A 21,001-nucleotide genomic window follows, 5' to 3' on the forward strand; every position below is an offset into this window, starting at 1 on the left:
AATGCATTAAAGCAGGAGTTTGTTTCACTGATCTACACAACATCATTTACACTTTCAACGTGAAAGAACAATTATAGAAATATTCAAAACGTAATTAAAAATAAAAAAATTTAAATATTTTAAAAAGGGTGAGATGCTGTTGTAAGTGACTCTGCAACTGATACATAGTTCACACACCCTAGTCTCTGTAAGAAGCCTTGGATAAAGACGTCCGCTAAATAAACAAATAATAAATTTGGCTGGGGACTACACAGAATTTTAGTTTGGATCTGCTACAAATACTGCATAATTTGGATAACATTCAAATTTGATTCAGATTAAGGGGAAAAATGTATACTTGTTATGCTATTTCACTAAATATTACACAGTTTTAGCAACCCCCAAGCATACAGTTTGACTGGGAAACATAGTAGCAATTTGGCTGGCCAGCTCAATGATACTTTGGGGTGTCTATTTTAATGATCTTAGCGGTGTCAGATCGAAATACAGCTGCCTTAAAATTAATTTTTACACTTAATTTTATTGTGAATTGTAATGTTAAGTGGGAAACTAAGCCAAACCTTGGGGAAAACACCAGCAGGATCATTAAGGAGCTGAGTTATTAAGAAACACCAATGATTTGATCAAATACTCTACTGTACCATAAGCTATAGCAGCTGTAAAAGCCTTAGCAAAAAAAAAAAAAAAAAAAAAAAAAAAAACAATAATTTCTATAATGGTTTTATTTTCAAGATCATTACTGTATCTGGTTCACTTTTATTCACTAATCCGAACCAAATAACACATTTCATAGACAACACCATAAGCCCAAAAAGAGCCAACCTGACACACCCACAGCACACATGGAAATGCAAGATTTACATTAAAGATCTGATTCAAGATTTACAAAGTCTAGTATTGAAAATATTACACACTAAAAATTATAGTGTTCCACAACCATTTACCACAATATTGACTTCTATTTGTCACACCAACCGAAACACTGAATTCTCTCATGTGTCCACACCTGTATAGTAGTTAATTATGGATGGCCCTTCTATGTAAAGAACATCTTGGAAAATATGAAATTATCTTGGGGCCATGCGTTCTTCATATAGAAATGTCAGGTGTAATGAACCAGTACATATATGTGGGTGATGTCAATTCAATAGTTAATGCAAGTATGTAAATTGCATTGCCCCAAACCTATTTTCCCTAAGAGATACAAGTCTATTACGAAACATGTGGCATTAGCCTTTATTCACTAGTGTTGTGTTCAGAATGTGTTCAGAAATGTTTTCCGAAACTTTGTGCTTACATTTTTTTTTCTTAAATGGTGAATGATTCATCAAAGTTTCATTTAGAAAAACTATCATTCGGACAGACTTTTCTGTAGGATTTTCCGCCAGTTTTATACATAAATTAAGGTTGCTTTACATGCAGACCACCTTAAAAAGAAACCCAATTTGATGGAAGTTGCCCGAGTTGGTGACACTATTTCAGTAACATGGCATGAAAGAGCAGATACATGAAGCACACAGATCAAGAAGGGGAGGGTGAAAGAGCAGCTACATGAAGCACACAGATCAAGAAGGGGAGGGTGAAAGAGCAGCTACATGAAGCACACAGATCAAGGAGGGGAGGGTGAAAGAGCAGCTACATGAAGCACACAGATCAAGGAGGGGAGGGTGAAAGAGCAGCTACATGGAGCACACAGATCAAGAAGAGAAGGGTGAAAGAGCAGCTACATGAAGCACACAGATCAAGGAGGGGAGGGTGAAAGAGCAGCTACATGAAGCACACAGATCAAGAAGAGGAGGGTGAAAGAGCACCTACATGAAGCACACAGATCAAGAATGGGAGGGTGAAAGAGCAGCTACATGAAGCACACAGATCAAGGAGGGGAGGGTGAACGCCACACCAAGACAAAAGTGCATGGACAGGGAACTAAAGCAATGCAAAACGTCTTGAAAAATCTCTAGTCTACACAATAAAAATAATTACTCTAATGAGTTTTCATATTTTTTTAATTGGGTGGTATAGCTTGTAAGATGTTTCTCACCGATTTAGTGCCCCGCTGGAGCAGGATTGTCTTTGTTCATGAGTGATTACAAAATATGAAAATTATTATCCTTTTTAATATTTACAGTGATGGAGTAATTGTGTAGTATCGTTTTAAAGACGTTTCACACTGTTATACTTAGTGACCACGCCAGGCAGCTTTGTCTAGATTAGAAAATGAACTTGCAGTGTGTTGAATCAGAACTTTCAGTTAGACTGCATTCACACTGGGTCAGTTTTTTTTGTTTGTTTTTTTACGTATGTTTTCCAATTATGATTTGCTAATTATCTAATAATAATAACAATAATAATAATAATAATAATAATAATAAATAATAATAATAATAATAATAATAATAATAATTGTAGAGGGTTCAGAAACGTTTTAAATATTGTTCCTACACATGCAAGTACAACATTTGAGGAACACATCTTATTATTTGGTTTCTTCTTCTTCTTCTTCAAAAAAAAAAAACATTCACTGTTTTACAGTAATTTAGCTATTTAATTAATTGAACACGTCAAAAAGCAGGTAACGTGAATTTTGAAAGAAGCAACAATCAACTGGGCTTGACAAGATGATACATTATAGAACTTGCTACAAAACAACTACATCAGATAGCCTAGCCCTAGATATAAATACAAGATTTGTTACATTATGGGCATATTGTTACCTATTTTGCTTCTACAGACTATAAACAGTCATTTTCATTTCATTGTGATGTGCTGTGGTAGCTTGAATAGACATTTTAGCTTTAAGTTGACAAGTAAATGTTAAAAGCAAAATGTTTCACATAACTGGTACATTATTATATCTTTTTTTTTTTTTTATCTGTAAAACGTATTTTACATACTTTGTTACTTTTATTCAATTCTGAGTAAATTTGAAAAACTAAATCATCTGTTTCCTCCACAGTGCAGTTCAGTACCCACATTTAATTAGTTTCAGGTATCTGGCTTCAGGAGACTCACAGCAATCACTCGCTTTCACATTTAGAATCTCCAGATCAGAGGTTGGCTTGATTACTGAGGAGCGTGATCTGCTTTATGGGATGTCTTGCTGCCCCAGGTTCTACACGTTCCCCAGCTGTGCAGATGGAGACAGATAGCGTCTCTCTTTGAAGAAGTTTGGAACTTTCTCAACTGACTTGGAGCCTATGGCAGGGCAGATTAAAAGCCCTGCATGTAATTAGAGGAGGCAGGGCAATGCCCTACATGTAATTAGAGGAGGCGGGGCAAAGCCCTGCACATAATTGGAGGAGGCGGTGCAAAGCCCTGCGTGTAATTAGAGGAAGCGGGGCAAAGCCCTGCATGTAATTACAGGAGGCGGGGCAAAGCCTTGCATGTAATTAGAGGAGGCGGGGTAAAGCCTGCATGTAATTACAGGAGGCAGGGCAAAGCCCTGCCTGTGATTAAAGGAGGCGGGGATAAGCTCTGCATGTGATTAGAGCAGGCGGGGCAAAGCCCTGCATATAATTAGAGGGGATGGGGCAAAGCCCTGCACAGTTAGAGGAGGCAGGGCAAAGCCCTGCATGTGATTAGAGGAGGCGGGGCAAAGCCAGGAAGACAAAGTGACAGAGGCATATTCACCAAATCGGCTTTTGAACCAAGAATGAAACTTATGATCGTGATTTATCCAGTGTAAGTAAACTGCCTGGACCAATGTTAAAGTGTCGTATTTAATGAGATTAAATGAGTATTTAATGATAAATGGTATGCGAATCATAGTGATTCTGCTCACAAGCTGACGAGGGTTGAGGCACAACCTGGTATGGTGCAAGGCTAGTGGGGTGTGAAGACTTCGAATTCAGCTTCGAGCAGAAAGCTCTCAATTTTCACCCTGGCCAATGCTCTTTGATATGGGGTCTCGGACGGTAAAGTTTTCTTTTTTAAAGCCTCAGATGGTTCTTTTATTTTTGTATTAATTCCCTACCCGCTTTGCTTTCTCTCTTCCTTTTTCGTGCTAGATGTATGGTCAATGATTTCTGCACTGGCCGATTCAACATTATTAGACAACGTTTTCTCTAAAAAATTTTGGACCATGTATCTCCCTGACTTGACCTTTAAAAGTGTCTTCAGCACTTAGCTGGATATTTCCATGTGTCTTGATAAATAGAAAAAAGCATCCACTTAATCATTGGTGATTATATATATATATATATATATATATATATATATATATATATATATATATATATATATATATATATACCTACCGTATCGTCTGATTCCATAGCAGACTAAGGCTGTTGACACCGGGACAACTGTGGCCCTTTGAAAGCCATGAATGCATCTAACACAAGTCATAGAGCTGCATCATGCAGGACTATATATATATATATATATATATATATATATATATATATATATATATATATATATATATTGTACAATTTATGGTATAGCACTCACATTCCCTTTTTGATCATTTAAACTTTTATTTTAATTTTAAATTTAAGTCAACAGGATTAGTTAAATATATTCTATATTTAAACAGCTCCATTTTTGTTTAAATATTTCCTACTTAATATTACTTCAAGCAGTTGTTGTATAATGTGCCATATATCTTGCTAAAGTTAAATCAGACCTTTTAAAAAACAGAACTTTAGTAAAATAAACGGAATTTTATGTATTGCAAATAAAGCTATGGAGTCTTAAAGTGATATTTGTAGGCAGGTGGTCCATATATCTAACTGCTAGAAGACTGACCAAACTGAGGATCTTCAGTGGTAAGTCATAAGGAGGGATCGTAGTTTTCTGCAATAAAAGGAACAAAATTCTCGGATAAAATAAAGGCTAAAATTGAGTAAACCTCCCCCCCCCCGTCACATTATAAGATACACAAACAGTGCTATTGAACAGTTAACACAGGAAGTATTTAGTGGTACACTTTTAAATTCTAAGGAAGTTACACACTCACCAGTGCCATCAATAATACAAAGAAACATACCATTTTACTTTAAACATTACAAATACGTCAGTGTTGTAACAACACAAACCAAAAAATACTATTCATATTTGTTTATCTCTGAGTTAGCCTTTGTCATCTGGATGGCTAGTGCCAAACTCATTGACCTGATAATTTTCAGCATCTTTAACAGCTTGTTCAGTAAAAACAATGCACGTCTGGATACACAAGTAAACTGCAGCTACGACAACAACATGAATGTGACAGTGTGCATCGTTCCACCTTGACCTCTACACCAGAAGTAGTTTTATTGAACAAGTATGTTTACGTAAATGAAAAGCAAACTTTCCTACATTGATTATATATGATAAGTGTATTGATTTGGTTATCAAACAAACAAAAAAAATCCTTGCATGCTCTTTGCCCCGCCCAAAGTGCAAAACAAAATATTCTCTGACAGCATAGAAAATCCATGTTTTTCTGCGTTATTCCGTAGGAAACAGATTCTTAGGATTACTGATTCAAATCCAGCTAGTGCTGAGTTGCAATCTTATCTGGAAGCCTATAGGAGGTTCTGCATTTAACTTTGTGCTCCTGTGAGTTGGGGAGGAAACCGGTTGGAGATAGTTTCTTATTTTTGGCCGGAGGAAAAGAGACACTTGGCATGACAGCAGGAACAGACTTCACCCATTTATTTTCATCCCTATTGATTAATAAGTGGGTAGCAGGATTTGGGCATTTCAAATTGCTTTGAAGAATTCAAGAATAGATCAAATGTACTATACTGTGTGGACATGCATTGATGTGACTAATCACTATAGACACATGCTTCTTCCATACAGGTGGTCTTTGATGCAGGATAAACTATATTAAATGAATACATGTAGACTTGCCAAATATGATTTCGCCCTTTTTCCTGGGAAGGTTATAAGTTTTCTCTCATTATGTCACCCAAGGATGTTTCCTATGTCAGAACACTGACTCTGATCTCTAATGGCAGGATTGCCGCTCTCCTTGCCAATGAGGTCAGACTTACATAATAAGGGCAGCAGACGAATTAATCAGAAACCTACTTATGCCCTCCTGGACATGGTGTGGATGCTATTCCATCATATTAGGATCTAATTGATGTTTCAATTTTGTGACAATTTAAAAAACATCTAACACTGACAGAAAAGCGTGTCCAAGAGGCACTTTCAGTTGCCATGCACACTGGAATAAACCAAGTGAATGTGTGCTGTAGGGTAGGTTTGTAATTAGTGTTAACATTGGGACCAAATCCAGTCTTGAAATAGCATGCTGAAATGATTGCAAAAATATTACCCATTGTGCACTTCCATTCCCTCATCCGGTATGTGCAGTTTTCAAGACAAACGTTTTCACTAGAAGTCTTTAATGTCTTCACGACATCAAGACATTTAAAACATTGCATTTCTAGGTTTTGAAAGAAAGACATGCTTTTGCAAACATAAGGGGAAGCAGCTGGTTGGTTAAAATGATAGAATAGGCTTTGCATACAAACAGGCTTACCTGAACTGATTTCTTTTTTAAAATGAAAATACATGCATTCTGTAAAACTTCACATGAAAGACATAAATAACGAATGAAAGTGGACAAGAGGTACAATTTCTAGAAATAATATATAAATTGTGAAAGAGATGTCACAGGGCATGTAGCTTATTGGTGTAAAGTCCCTGCTTTATTAATGAAGCAACTGTTTTGTAACACTGCGGTTCCTATGAATTCTATATGATAACAGTAATCATGGTTCATACCTTATAATAGCTGTGATATCACACGTATCCGCAAAGAGATTTACTTTAACTATTACAGTAACTTTACTGAGCAAAAAACAGCATGCATTTTCAGACTTTATTTTTTAACATTCAGTAATAAGGGGGATGAATGTACTTAAAATGTTAGTAAATTGTGTTCAATCTGTATGTGATTTTATTGGAAAGTGTTTCTCGTTAACAATAAATGTCACGTTTAAAAAAGAAAAATAGAAGAAAAAAGTTCTGAATCAAATTAAGCTCTTCGATTAAATACTTTGTGAAAGTTATGTTAACAGTTCATAAATTGTGTCTGTGTGCGTACTATATTAACTGTCAGCATTCACTGCGGGACATACATTGAACAGTTTTCTCTTTTTAACTGAAATTATTTTAATTGTTGTACGGTTGCACTTAATTTAATGTACACGTCTCTTGTGAGCCCCACACCCTTTGTGTGATCCTTGTGTGTATTTCTCGCCAGTGTGTTGCGCTTGCCGTCTCTTACCCTTTCCCCTGTTTGCGTCTTTATTCTCTGCTTAGTTCAGCACGTAATGCTGCTGTTAGTTAGTAGTCACCGTTGCACAGCAAATTTAAAAAAAAAGCAGCAAATTTAATTTGATCGTCTCGTGCTTCTTTGCTGAACCTGTGCGCACCAACGCCACAGTATGCTTTTACTGAAGAGTTATTTTATTTTATTTTTTATCCCCGTGACTGTATTCTCTCTCTCTGTCATTTTCTCTGTGAATTTGAATGGCTTGACCGTGACTGCTCCATGATTTACGTCCAAATTTTCTGTGACAAACTCCTAGCCCTACTTATCGGGCTCCCACCCCACTCGTGTTCTATGCTTGTTACTTTGAAATGTTTATATAACGATGCATCCATCTCAAAACGCTTGGCGACTCGCAACTTAAGAGATCTATATTTTTGCAACAAAGCCCGTTATTATAATAATAATGTAAGGATGATATTGTGTGTATTTCTAATAATTATTTAGTGTTTAGTGTTCACTGTTGAGTGGTAGAGTTAAAAGAAAGATAACTAGAATGAAACAGAAAGAAATACACAAAATATCATCTTTACATTATTTTTCAACGAAGGGGCATTGTATCAAATACAAGTGTAAAACATTAAGTAAAAAGACTGGATTTTAAAATTGTTTTGATATTTTATAAACTGTACATTTCTCTTTTTTGTTCATACTGCAGCTTTTCTACAAAAGCAAAATCATTATTAAAAAGACTATTAAGATTTGAAAACAAACGGGTTATTTGTTCAAATTACATCCGGCTGAAGTGTAATAGAAAAGTTGGACCATTTTTCTTTTACTAGTAAAGAAAATTAAATTTTTTTCCATACCATTCCATTGTAAGAAAAACATTTATAAAAAATCAACAATTCACCCATAGTTGCTTGTTGTCTTATGAAGTGGTCAACTTAAATAAATAGTTTCTGCTTGTAAAATGATAAAAGTTTATTTGTGGTATGTTTTAATTGTCTCAGTGCATTAGTTAGCTGCCATCATTTGATTTTGCAGTTTTTATCAGAAGGATACTACACTGTGTATTCCTTATTTAATACTTTATTTTAGATACTTTAGAAATTGTAGAGTATTTTTTGTTGCTGAAATAGAAAAGCAAAGGAAGTGCAATCATCTCAAGACATTTACTGCACTGGGTACATAAAAATCTGTAAAAATGGTTCAACTTGCTAGCTAGTGAGTGATGTGTTGGTATTTATCCGAATAATTGATTAATCAAAGCAATAATCGATAGATTAACCGATTACATTAATAATCTTTTCATGCAGCACTACTATGCACAAATGTAAGAATTTGCACTTTTTTCTTTCAAATAGCATACACCTTTAATCATTTGCATGATTTATTTTAATTTCAAATACATATCCTGCCCACTATTACAGTTTTGTTACAGGATATATTAGTTCATCTCTAATGTAATGTAACTACAGTTTTACATATGAACTGCTCTGTTCGCAGGCGACATCCCAAATTCTGGGCTGCTCTACATTTCCAAATTCAGCCCAGTTTTTGGGATGTTCTGCTGTTACAGATGACAGCTGAGTTTCTAGGTCATACTCAGTTTACCATAAAAATGTACACCAGAACTGGATTGTGAATTCATTTAAGAGTAACCCTTAGTACATGAATCAAAGTTAATGTGTGTTTTTTTTTACTCTCCCCAGAAAACATTATTTTTTATGAAGAAACAGAAATCTTTTTAAAGCTTATTTCTTTATTACAATGAATATATAGCTTATAATATATAATATATATATCTACATTGAACTGAAATAAATAAATATAATATATATATATATATATGGTATATATATATATATATATATATATAGGATATTATATATATAATATTATATATTATTCCTTTATTAAAGGTTAATTTAAAAAAGCAGGCATTTTCCTTTATTAAAGGTTAATATTAAAACACATTTTTGAGAAGGCCAGTGCCCTTCAACAAATTAACTTGAATATGATTGTACTGTATTGGGAAAATATTCCTTGCCTATTCCTGATAGTTTAAACTGTAGGCTATCCATAATGTTTAAACAGTTGGACTGTGCAAGTATAATGAAAAACAATTACATTAATTGTACAATAGTAATGATACATCTCATGAGAGATTTCAGACATTCTTGTGCAAAGTGCAAGTAATGTATACAAATGTGCCCCTCAACCATTTACTGTATATTGCTTCCCACTTGGAAACATTTACACTGGCTATAAAAAGGTTAACTGCAAGAGTAATGGAATGACACAAGTTAATTGTATCAACCTGTGTGACCTACTTAAGCCTAGATTGATACTTTGTTGTATTTGATACTTCTAACAATCCATAGGCAGTACTGATATTAATAGAATGCCACATATTAAATGTATCAACCTGTGCCACCTAATAACTGTGACTTCTGTACATACTTCTAATAGTCCACAGATGGAAATGCCTGACATTCTAAACAGCCTGACATGTTTGACGTTTATTCCTGCCAAAACTACTTGCTGTGAAATGTCGCTTTAAAAAACTCAAATTTATTGAGCCTTTCCTTTCACCCCAGAACATGATGCACTATAAAATGATGCTAATTGACGTTCATTGCTCCATATCACCCAGATATATATATTGCGCCCTTTTTAATTCAAACACCTAATGAATCCCCCTATTGTTTCTTGCTAATTCTGTATTTGTTATGTGCTTCCCCAGGCAGAATGTATGTATTTTATAAAACAAGCGGTGTGTAGTGTAGTGACTACATCTTCCCTGCAGTGAGTGTAAAGCGATCAGCTTTGTTCAAGGAAAGTATATCTTGAAACAAGTTTCAGCTCGTTTCATCATCCTCATTTATCCATGATGTAATTAAGAAATTGAGTTGGTTTAACAATGCTTTAAAGGTAGGTAGACATTAGCAAGCCTAATTATAAACAACCTGTCTTGCATTTTCCCAAAGCTGGGGTTGAGATAAGAACGTGCTAAATAAAAATTAAACACATAAATAAAGAAACTTGCTATGCGCTCTACCACCATCCCAAAGTGGGCAATGATAAGCAACAGAAAGTCAATTTTCTTACTTTCTTACCTGCTTATGCTGCCAGCGTACCACATTTCAAGACCCTGGGTGGTTCACAACGCCCTTTACCATACCAAACAGACTGCCATTCAGACGCTTGAACGAAAGATATTACTTTGGATTTATATAGTGCCTTTCATCCCATAGGATCCCAAAGCTATTTACACGTGGCAGCCATTCTGTGTCAGCACACTGACACGGCAGTTAAGTGGGAGGCGTGAGGAATTGCTCAGCCAATTGAACTCCAGGGGGAAATTTAGGTAGGGCAGATTGTAAGTGCCTGAATTAGAATTTAGCCATTATATTTGCATAGTCCAACTGCTTGAACATTATCTATAGCCTACAGTTTAAACGATAAGGAACAGATAAGAAATATTTTACCAATGCAATACAATCATAGTTATGTTAAGTTGTTGAAGGGCACTGGTCTATTAAAACCCATAAGTGAAAGAGCTCATATAGGCCTTTATTGTATTTTTATTTTTTTTTGTTGCATGTGAAAGGTGAATAAAATATGTTGAACCACCATTCTATTCATTTAGAGGTCTGATAAACCCCTATACTTGCAATGTGAAAAATGTGTTTTAATATTAACCTTTAAAAAAGGAAAATGTCTGCTTTAATTAATTTTCATGTATCTATTTCAGTGCAATGTAGTTTCTTCACTGTAATAAAGAAATAAGCTTTAAAAAAATAACATTTAAATTAGATTTCTGTTTCTTCATAACAAATACATGAAAAAAAACATATTAACTTTGATTCAAGTACTAAGGGTTACTCTTAAATTAATTCACAATTCAGTTCTGGTGAACATTTATATCGTAAACTGAGCATGACGTCGAAGCTGGGCTGTCATCTGTAACAGCAGATCTGGGCTGAATTCGGAAATGCAGAGCAGCCCAGAATTTGGGACGTTGCCTGCGAACAGAGCAGTATATATGTAAAACTGTGGTTACATTACATTACAGATAAACTAATGTATCCTGTAACAAAACTGTAATAGTGGGCAGGATATGTATTTGAAATTAAAATAAATCATGCAAACAATTATAGATGTATGCTATTTGAAAGAAAAAAGTGCCAATTCTTACATTTGTGCATAACATGAGAATTTATATCAAGTAATAGTCACCCATAGTTTGTTACAATAGTACAGCAAAATACCACATTATATTTAACTGAAAGTGTCTGGAAAAGCAGGTCTTTCTCTCTCCGATCACAATGTTAAAATGTCTCCAAACTTTCGTGTCGACGTCATATTCCTCCGACAGACAAGGACCAATCAAAACGCGAGATTGTTATGCGATTCCATCCCAAAAAATGGGTCTGTGTCATACCTCTTTAAAAAGCAGAAGTCTAGAGGCGCACTCATTTACTCTTGTTAGCTGACCGTCACAGGCCTTTTGTTGCCAACTGATGGGAGGCTTCAGTCTCTACCCGTCAAAAAGCTTTTGAAACCTCTATCTGGTATTTACCAGTTAATGCAAACACTGATAGTCAGTGTGGATGAGAATTTTGGACTCAAGCAGGACCAATGAGAACACCAAGGAGGTAAGACTGAGCACTCTAGCTCACTCTCCATGCTGTACTTAATCTGATTAGCTCTTAACGGTGGGGTCACGATTCCTACTAAGCATTAATATATTACTGACACTTTTACTGCCACTACCTAAAACTGCAAAGCGTTCTCTATGAATTTGTTCACTGTCTGTGGGCCAACAGATTTTCTTGTAGTTTTAAAGAAAACTAACCCATCACATTAGCTATGCTTCCATCAACAAGATTTCTAGCAAAATTTTGCAGAAAAATATATGCAAATCTTATCGTACAAAAACAGGTTTCCATCAAACTAGATTTTAGCGAACAAGCAGCTATAAGTAATGACATCATGAATTTAAAAAATGGTTTTCACATTCATTGTCTTAAATTACAAACAAAAAGTTTAATACATTTCCATCCATTTTTTCTATTCGCTCGCTAGACTAGCATACTATAAACTCTAGTGAATAACCTACCTTGCTGAACATTCTGATTATAAACATAGCTAAAGACAAGGAGAGTGTTTTCCTTCCAGTTTTCATGGGTTTAAGCTGTGAATACAGCATAATTTAAGTAAAAGTCAAATACCTACTTAATGCTAAGGATGTAATAATAGTTAATTATTATTTATTATATGTAATAATAGATACAAATGTATTCATGACTAAGATGGCTATTAGCACACCGGAGTCTGTTTTAATAATCTAAACCATAAATTGTGGTTGTCCTACAATTTATGAACTTGGTTTCTTGCAGACCTCAATACATTGTTTTCATATTGTAGTGTTAATAAGTGGGTTAATAATACATCCCTGGTGGAAAACCCCGGCAGGTTTTGATAAAAAGCAGCCTTGAAAAAATGTTCATTGAACATAAGAACATAAGAACATAAGAAAGTTTACAAACGAGAGGAGGCCATTCGGCCCATCTTGCTCGTTTGGTTGTTAGTAGCTTATTGATCCCAGAATCTCATCAAGCAGCTTCTTGAAGGATCCCAGGGTGTCAGCTTCAACAACATTACTGGGGAGTTGATTCCAGACCCTCACAATTCTCTGTGTAAAAAAGTGCATCCTATTTTCTGTTCTGAATGCCCCTTTGTCTAATCTCCATTTGTGACCCCTGGTCCTTGTTTCTTTTTTCAGGCTGAAAAAGTCCATGGGTCGACACTGTCAATACCTTTTAGAATTTTGAATGCTTGAATTAGGTCGCCACGTAGTCTTCTTTGTTCAAGACTGAACAGATTCAATTCTTTTAGCCTGTCTGCATATGACATGCCTTTTAAGCCCGGAATAATTCTGGTCGCTCTTCTTTGCACTCTTTCTAGAGCAGCAATATCTTTTTTATAGCGAGGTGACCAGAACTGCACACAATATTCAAGATGAGGTCTTACTAGTGCATTGTACAGTTTTAACATTACTTCCCTTGATTTAAATTCAACAATTTTCACAATGTATCCGAGCATCTTATTAGCCTTTTTTATAGCTAGATCCCCACATTGTCTAGATGAAGACACTCCTCCTACTTTTCTGAGTCAACAAAAACTCCTAGGTCTTTTTCATAGATTCTGGTTACCTCCCTCCATTTTGAGTTTTTTTCCTTCCAATTTCAATATCTCCCATATGATATTTATAATGTACATTTTTATTTCCTGCGGGACTTTGCAGTACCTTACACTTTTCTCTATTAAATGTTCATTTGCCATGTGTCTGCCCAGTTCTGAATCTTGTCTAGATCATTTTGAATGACCTTTGCTGCTGCAACAGTGTTTGCCACTCCTCCTACTTTTGTGTCGTCTGCAAATTTAACAAGTTTGCTTACTATACCAGAATCTAAATCATTAATGTAGATTAGGAATAAGCAGAAGGACCTAACACTGATACTGGGGAGTTGGTTCCAGACCCTCATGATTCTCTGTGTAAAAAAGTGCCTCCTATTTTCTGTTCTGAATACCCCTTTATCTAATCTACATTTTTTTGTTTCTTTTTTCAGGACTTTGTCAAAAGCTTTTTCTGAATAGAAATTCTTTTAGCCTGTCTGCATATGACATGCCTTTTAAACCCGGAATAAATAAACCATGTCATATGCTTTGCAGGTTATCCATTATAATGATGTCTGCATGTGTTTGCCACGCCTCCTAATTTTCCAAATGCTTACTTTACCGGCATCTTAGTCAAAAAAAATCCTTCTAATTTCAATAACTCCCATATGATATTTCTTGCACATTTTTATTTCCTGCCCCACATTACCTTACACTAAGGATCATTTACCATGTGTCTGACCAAAACTGAATCTTGTCCAGATCCTTTTCATGACTTTTGCTTTGCAATAGCAGGTTAGTTAGACACGATCTCCCTTTCATCTAAAAGCCATAGTTAGACACGATCTCCCTTTCCTAAAACCATGCTGACTGTCTCCCAGGATACCATATAGGTCATTTTCCATTTTGGATCTTATTATAGTTTAAGTTTGCATATAACAGACATCAGGCTTATTGGTCTGTAGTTACCTGGTTCAGCAAAATGTAGCTTTTTAGGCGACAGTACCTGTTGTTTTGATTGTTTTTATCCCTGTCAGGGTATCAGGGTCTACACAAGGGCATTTCTGAAAGGTATTACAAAGACATTTTACAGTTTGAAGTATAATCAAAACCAATCCCATCATCTCTGCAAATGCTACATGGTTTATATTTTAAAAATCAGCCTTTTGCTGTTGTGATAAGGGAATTAGGAGCTAAAAGCAACCCGTCTTGTAATCCTGTAATGAAAGCATCCTACCATAGTGTCTGTTGTTCCAGACCTCTGCTTTTTACCAGCTTGGGAAGAAAAAGACTTGAATGATTTGTGTGATTTTGCCTTTTACAGATCTTTTAAGCTTTAAAGTGTAATTAATACATTATTCCACGTAAATATTACAACTAAACATGTGTGTATACAGGTTTTTAATTACCTAAATCTGTGACTTATCTTTACAGAATTTACCATACACATATAGTATTTGTTTATAAATGACTGTATTAAAAAAAATCCTGCAAAGCAAAGCAATGCATAAATGATATCTGAAATAAACAAGTGTGTCAGTAACACACTGTACATCCCCTGCCATGGCTGTCATTTCTAAATTAGAGGTATCTGTATGATGAAAAAGTTATTAGCCATGACATACATCAACAGTACAGAATAGTATTGAATTTGACAAGCAATGATCCAGATACATGTATTAAAGATGGTGCGACATACAGAGAGGCAAATACACCCCCTATATCCCCAGAATCTGTTACTCTCAATAATCATAACTAAATAATGTTAATACCAAGTTTCAGACACCCCCCCCCCCAGAATATGGTACTCACAAGAACATATCCTAAATAATGTTAATACCAAGTTTCATGGATTGGATTAGCAAATCTCCAGATATATGGAGAAATCTGTGAAGTGTATCATACTATATGTAAGTGCATACGACCGCCTCCACTACATCCGTTTCACAAGGGATTTCATCCCCCGCCGGGGATAATAACACACATTCTACTGTATAGAATAGTGTTGCTCTGCTTTCTTTGACAAGAAAACTGATAGGGTTTATTTTACTCCCAAGATAATGTTTTCTATATTGCAAGTACTTCAAAACTAAAGAATATTAAACTATTTGTTTAAATTTTGAAATAATGTTTTAACATGAAAAACCCATGTTATTCCAACACAGTACTCAAAAATATACTTTTCTGTTCTATAGAGGTTATGTTTTGCATTAAAGGCATACTCTTCATTAAAATAAGAGGCCACCAGTGCAAGAACAGCATCATCAAAGTCTAGAACATGGACACGCAACCCATGACCCGAGGGCTGCATGCAGTCCAGCGTATTAATTCCATTTCACTTACGAATTGAACATAAATATATATTTTTTTACTTTGTTGACTTGCTTTTTCTCATTTTTTGCATAAAAAGCAGCACGCCATTTTAATTTGTACTGCAGAGGGTAATTGCTTCTCATAAACTTAAGTTTCCAACTAATTTCATGAGTCTTCCTCTCCTTTCTGAAATGCACCAACAGCGCACAAACTCGCTGCATTGAAAGAACCCATTCCCAACGTAGGAGGCTTGTTGCTAGGGAGTGATGTCACTGCCCTGTGCCTTTTGCTACATTGCTGCCTGCTACAACTGAACAACTCGGCAGCTAAAATAAAAACCGCTGCAGCAAGTAGATATTTCATTTGCTATGTATTATTATGCAAGGAGGGTGTATATGGTAACTGTACGATATTAATGCTTTGTTTTTAATTTTTGTTTGTGATGTCTACGTGCAGTATGAAATAAAATGAACACTAATTCTAAGGGAAATTGCCTATACACATATCCCTATGTATATTGCAGCTAAGGGTTATACTCTGATTATTCTTTAGTAATGTGCAGCCCACTATGCACATTAGATTAAACTAGGTTTCTGGATATGGGGCCTGTGATAAAAGTTTGGTTGCGCACCTTTGGTCTAGAATAGTAGGCACAGGAGTAAAGTACCGGGTCAAAGCACAAATCACAACACTTTCCGTTAGTACAATAAAATATCAGACCTTTGCACTACCCACACACTTAAAATCATGTTTAAAGTATAGTACAGCAAACACATATGTAGTGCTGTCAATGGAAAATCATGCAAGGATCTCTTTGAACTTTTAACAATCAACCTTCTGTTTGGTGTTTCAGTTCACAGGTATTCAGTATCAGCAATTAACACAATATAATATTTTTTCTAGTTTCATTTCTTTCATTGCAATATTTTTTTTTTATAATGCCAACATTAAACCTACAGTAGATTTGTTTTTTGTAGACATGCAATCATACTACCTACAGAACAAAAATGAACTGGAACCTTTGCTTTGGCATTAATGAATATTAACCTGTAAATCTGTATTAACCCTTATTTCCCCTTTTCATTTTAAAATGTTCTATTACTAGTGTAAATATCCTACAGCATCATCACTCATTTATATTCATTTCATTTGACATTGAAGTAGCAGTGTAACATGGGAAATGATGTGGCAGTTTAATATACACAGAGAGGGCATCAGCAGTTAAGCTTGCAAATCAGAGACTGTCATTAAACATTTAAATAATGTTTCATTAAAACTAGCCTGCATCATCCACAGGGGGGTATGGGAGGCAATGAGGCAGAACAAGGGGTTGAAATAATTAATAATTCAAAAAACAGAAACAAAGAACTCATACCTGTTTAATTTATCTTCCAACAATTCAATGTACTTGGCAGCATTGTCTTTCAAATTCTTTTCTGTAAAATGAACAGGAAAAATAAGATTAATGACACCTAAATATTAGGGCTGCTCCGATTAACTGATTAACTAATCAGACCAATTAATCAACTCAAGAGTTGAGCGCAGATTATTATATATTTTTTTACAATATAATCATGAAGATTTTTCAACCAATAGAAGATCTGCATTTTCTCCTTGGCAGTCCAACAATAAGCGAGCAGAGGCAGGACATAAACAGTTGAAGGTCTTGAGTAGGTTTAACCAATGGGGGTGTCAAAGGCCTGCCCCTTGATATGCAGGTGTTCAATCATGAGCAAGTAGAGACGAGACATACACTGTTGAAGTTATTCTCAGTTTCAGTTGAAGGTCTTGTGAGTTTAACCAATGGGAAAGTCAAAGATCTGCCCTGGTTTTGCAGCTGTCCAATCATTAATGAGCATAGGAGGGACAAAAATATGCAGAATTTCACGTGATATTGCTAATATTATAGAGACTATTATTGAGAATTATATTGAGCACTTTGAAGTAATATTTAGAATTGATTTTTACAAATGAAAAAAAAAAAAATAACCAGTAGTCGATTTGGTTACAAATCAATTTTCAAGAAAAACTTTCTCAGAAAAATTGGAGATTGTTAAAAAAAGGGTGGTATACACCACAAATACCCAAACTAACACAGGAAGTGAAGGGATATACTCGCCACTTCCAACATTCAAATTAAGAAAATGTATACGTGGCTTAGTAGTTGTCAATTAAAAAAAACAAAAAAACACTATTTGTTTATTTAGTCACACAGTGAGTCAGTGAGTGAGCCTGGATTTGAACCGGGGAACCTCCTGGTTACAAGCACTTTTCTTTAACTACTGGACCCCACAGCATCCTATATTACACTGCTGGAACTGTCTTTCATTCAGTACAGAAAGGGCGATATAGAACAGCACTGGCAACAGCAATCTAGAGTGTCTATTGAAGTCAGCACTAAAACACGAGTGTTCCCAAAGTCACTTGCGGGCCACTGTAACACTCAAAACTTTGGACAAACCCAAACTGATGTTCAACTGGATGAGCAGAAGCATAGGTATACAATACATCACAATGAGCAAGTAAGAAAAAATTGTGAGTGTCTTAAACACTTGATTGATTCTGTTGTTTACTTTGGCAAACAAGCACGTTGAGGCACCAATTCCTCAAATTTATCTGGAATTACTTTTTCTGATTTCTGACTACAACAGCATGTTAAGCAATGTGAAGTACACAAAGCCAAGTACGTACGTGTAATGGTAAATTAAACAACCGACGATGGAAACGCAGCTCAGCTGTCTTGTATTTTCAGCTATGTAACCGATAGTGGCCCAAAAGAACGGTTGTTCTGTGAAAATGTGTTACATTTACTAAAATAAAAATAAGAATAAAAATGCTTTTAAAAAGACCAAATTCCCATTGGTCTTTTTTTTTATTTTATTTTTTTTTATTCTATTTATTTTTTAGTATTATTAAAAACATGCACAGATAAATCTATTGATTAATCAACTAATGCCCTAAAATTAACCAATCAAAACAGCCCTACTATATATATATATTTGCATTTACCTGCTAAGGGTATGGCATTCTTCCAAACAACCTCTTTTTTCCAGTCCTAGAAAGCAGATAGTATTAAACAGGGTATGGTAATACAGTAAGAGCCTGATTGAGCGCACCACAAGCGCGTCACAAATTCAAAATGGCTGACAAACAAAAAAGGACAGTGTTCTAGCTGAAACACTAGTGAATGGTTGGAAAAGGCTGCACGCGCTTTTCAACTTGCTAAAGAGTATGGTGTGGGAAAGACAATAATTACTGACCAAAAAACAGCAAAACAAACACAATCTCGAGTATGATGGAATCGAGCACCGCCACAGCACTGCGAAAAAATATTCGACCCTGTCAAGACAATGCGAGAGGAAAAGCTTGTACATGTGGTTCATGTAACAAAGGGAACTGCATAATTCATTATGGCAAGGGTTCAGCCTCAGATATTCAAACGTGGGTTTCATTGAAATCCTCATTTAGCGACTGAGAAAAGCCAATTGAACTGATAATAAAATAATTTGCTTGTGCTTAAAATCACATTTAAAATCAATCCTACTGCCCTTAATAGTCCAACCCTTTCTTTGAACAGAGCTGAACCAGCATTAGAGCTAATAACATCACTGTGATGAAAATGGGAGATAATAAGTGTCTTTATTACTTTTCATATTGATGCATTCCTATTGGGAGAACACCTCTTATAGCTGCCACTGTTTAATGAAAACTGATGCTAACTAATGATCACTTTAGCTCTGCATTTAATCGTGTCTAAGACGTTACACAGTGAAACTGAATTCAAATAAAGGGTCCTATTACAGTTTAATTTTGCACGAAAGGACAAAGGTCTATGAGATGGTAACTCTGCCTGCAAGGGACAACTGAACATGTCTATTGTTACTGTGAATGGGCAGCGTCAATAGCAGGGCTGGTTGCCATGAGGAAGAAGCCTCTTCTGTATTCAAATCTAATTTGTTTGTGAAACTATATTGTATTTAGCTACGTACTGGCTGTCATTTTAAAGTGGACTGCTGTGGCAGAGACAGGGTTAAAGTCTCTGCCAGCAACCACAAAAAAAAAAAAAAATAAAATATATATATATATATATATATATATATATATATATATATATATATATATATATATATTAGTGTGGTAGAGTGTGGGGAAAAGTTATAGAGTGGTGATATGTTGGTCCCCAAACAGGGAGCAGTTGAGATCCTCTGTAACAGAGCAAAGATTAAATGTAGTCCTTGAAGGGAGACTATATCACCCAGAAACCCCTGGAGGGTTTTGAACATGGCCGATCAAGAATAAACCCAGAGTTGGTTAATGCGGCACACCTGCTGCTAATTTACTTAATGCGGCACACCTGCTGCTGATTAGTCAAGGTATTTAAACAGCTCAAAAAAAACTGTTGGGTGCTGGGAAAAGGGGAGATCTGTGTGCTGAGAAATATAAAGGAAAGAAGGTATTGTAGCTTGTGAAGAGTTGGGTAAGTATCAGTAAACGCTTAGCCAGACAATATTTAGAACTGATACAAAGGTTTAGGTAGGACTCCAAAGGGGAGTTAGGTTTTTGTTTTGTTTAAGATTTCAGACAGCATACCTCTTGTCAGAGAATGTTGTAATCAATAAAAGTACACCCTGTTTGAACTTGAAATACTGCTGTCTGCACTGGTTCATTTACACTAGAAGACAGCTGCCAAGATCCCGGAAAGTGGCAATATTATAAGAAAAGAAGGACTTTTGTCACTATATATATATATATATATATATATATAGTGCCTTTAGAAAGTCACCCCCTTCAAATTTTTCACTTTTTGTTGCCTTATAGCCTGGAATTAAAATGCATTCAAAGTAAATGGTTATGTAATACAGTTCACATGCAGTCATCTTTTGGTAATCTGCACTTTCAGAATCAGATCACTATGTACAGTATTATAACACTATATGTTAAAATATTGCCCTTAATCCACAAAACCAAACCTATATTTGACATTTAATGTGTAGTGTTCTGTGGAACACAGGCAATTGTTTATCCTGGAAAAAATGAAATACAGTACCTGAAAGCAGATATATGCATTTATCACACAGCACTACTTGTGGTCTGCTGTATTTACGGTGCTGTGAAAGTATTTTTGCATATTTTTGACACGGAATTTTATCAGATCTCTCCATTTGGACAATATGGCTCTGACGTTTGGTGGAGCCACAGAGCCTTAGAAATGGCTTTGTAACCCTTTCCAGACTGATAGGCATGAACAACTTTTTCCGGAGGTCTTCAGGTGGCATGATGTGCCTT

At 35.4% G+C, this 21,001-nt stretch overlaps 1 protein-coding gene across 4 annotated transcripts in view; it reads right to left on the reverse strand.

Moving 5' to 3' along the window:
- The window catches only part of disc1 (DISC1 scaffold protein), a 109,255-nt gene that overhangs the window by 19,630 nt on the left and 68,624 nt on the right, over positions 1-21,001 (reverse strand). For 3 of the 4 annotated variants that reach the window (XR_005950358.1, XM_041250807.1, XM_041250806.1), the window contains exon 10: positions 17,091-17,151. Coding sequence is in view for 3 of the 4 variants with exons in the window: in XM_041250807.1 (XP_041106741.1) it covers positions 17,091-17,151 (61 nt within the window). In the remaining variant the exon portion in view is untranslated. Of the gene's footprint in view, positions 1-4,616; positions 4,798-17,090; positions 17,152-21,001 lie in introns of those variants that run through there. The other variant, XM_041250808.1, reaches the window with a different exon arrangement.

Source organism: Polyodon spathula, chromosome 5 (assembly GCF_017654505.1).
Source record: "Polyodon spathula isolate WHYD16114869_AA chromosome 5, ASM1765450v1, whole genome shotgun sequence".
Taxonomy (NCBI): domain Eukaryota; kingdom Metazoa; phylum Chordata; class Actinopteri; order Acipenseriformes; family Polyodontidae; genus Polyodon; species Polyodon spathula.